At 35.1% G+C, this 1,721-nt stretch overlaps 1 protein-coding gene across 1 annotated transcript; it reads left to right on the forward strand.

Moving 5' to 3' along the window:
• Positions 1-735: 735 nt before the first annotated feature.
• LOC104511228 (transient receptor potential cation channel subfamily M member 3-like) lies at positions 736-1,125 on the forward strand (the record flags this gene model as incomplete). Its single annotated transcript, XM_010153751.1, has 2 exons — positions 736-851; positions 921-1,125. Coding segments are annotated over exons 1-2 (321 nt in total), but the record flags the coding sequence as incomplete, so codon positions are not given.
• Between the last annotated feature and the right edge of the window lie 596 nt (positions 1,126-1,721).

Below are 1,721 nucleotides of genomic sequence, written 5' to 3' on the forward strand. Positions count from 1 at the left end.
GTTGCATACTTAGCTCTAGAAAGAAACCGTAGTTTTAATGGAAGATGTTTGCTTTGTGCAAATTGTGCACTGTGTATCTGCAAAGTCAGTAACGTTTTCTTCTATGTTTGAAGTTTCTCTTCAGTTATACTGTAAGTTGTTTTTAATAAACAAACAGAGCTCATGGGATTTCCTTTCTCTTTTTTTAGGCACAGAAATCATGGATAGAAAGAGCATTTTACAAAAGAGAATGTGTTCATATCATACCCAGCACCAAAGACCCCCATAGGTAATTGCATGCTACTTGCATAAAAGAAGAAAGTCAGTTACAAGAAAATGTTTATATATACATGTGCATACGTATGTATATGGATATAGTTTATAAAGACTTCTTTTATCAGAAGATGGTTGAATAACAGCTGGAGTGATGGATTCCTAAGGACACTACTTATTTATGTTTCAAAATTTATTTTGTCTAAAACAAGATAAATCAAAGGTAGATCAGCATCTATGTTTAATCTCCTTATCTTCTTAGTTCAATATTCAGTGCCTTGAATATTTATCTAAATTGAATGCATGACACACAATGCTGTTAAAATAATTGCAATGAACTACAAATTTCAAATATGTGCTAATCCATGAAAAAGCTGACTATTTGGCCTAATGTTTTCTGAAGGCAGTAGAAAATGTATATATTTTGTACATATTTAGAACAGAGCATGATTTTTTTAAAATATAAGAAAGTCCAAAGTAAACATGGTCATAGAAAGAAAAGATGCTATCTGTACTATGTTGCTTCCACAAGTAGAGGGTTCAGATAGCAGGAAAGTGACCAACAGAGTTGAAAAGGGGTGGCAGTTTTTTAAAGATTCGTAGGATAGTTTGTTTGCCTGTTAGATTTATACACACACGTGACTCAACTTTTCTGTTTAATGTCATAGGTGTTGCTGTGGACGTCTAATAGGTCAACATGTTGGACTGACTCCAAGCATCTCTGTTATTCAGAATGAGAAGAATGAAAGCAGGCTTACTCGCAATGACATCCAGTCAGAGAAGTGGTCCATCAGTAAACACACACAGCTCAGCCCAACGGATGCTTTTGGAACCATTGAGTTCCAAGGAGGAGGCCACTCCAATAAAGCCATGGTAACCATGTTTTCCTTTTGATAAATAATGCTGCTAACTCAAAAGAGACATTCACAAAGAATAAACAGCATTCTTTCTTAACCTAATTATAAAGTATTATTTAGTGTAAGACTGTACCATATGTTTTTGTGTCATGTGTCAAAGAATTGATGAACATAATTAACTAAAAGTTGAAGTACAGCATAGGAGGAGCTAGCTTTACGAAGACTGAAAACATGCTAATGTGCCGCTATCTGGGTTTTCTTCCAATGACTAGTCATCCCTTTTTTTCTGTATAACTTTAGAATTCCACTATGGCTTCCCATTGCTGGGTGTGTCTGCAAAGCTGACAAATTTGAAATATACAAAATTTCTTTTAATATTCCTCCAGACATATATTGGAGGGTAGACCAGTTGGACATACTGGCTCATCTTTCAGTAAAGTGAGAGGCCCAGTAAGTGTCTAAGCTAGGAACAGGGCAAGTTACTTAATCATAATACAGTGCTATGGAGAAATACCAAAATATATTAATCTGAAGGCATTACTTCACTAATCTGGAGAAATGTTTCCAGCATCCACACTAACCTATTATGCTAGGTTAAGTCAGGAAAGAGTT

This window comes from Eurypyga helias, unplaced genomic scaffold, assembly GCF_000690775.1.
Source record: "Eurypyga helias isolate BGI_N326 unplaced genomic scaffold, ASM69077v1 scaffold37216, whole genome shotgun sequence".
Lineage (NCBI taxonomy): Eukaryota > Metazoa > Chordata > Aves > Eurypygiformes > Eurypygidae > Eurypyga > Eurypyga helias.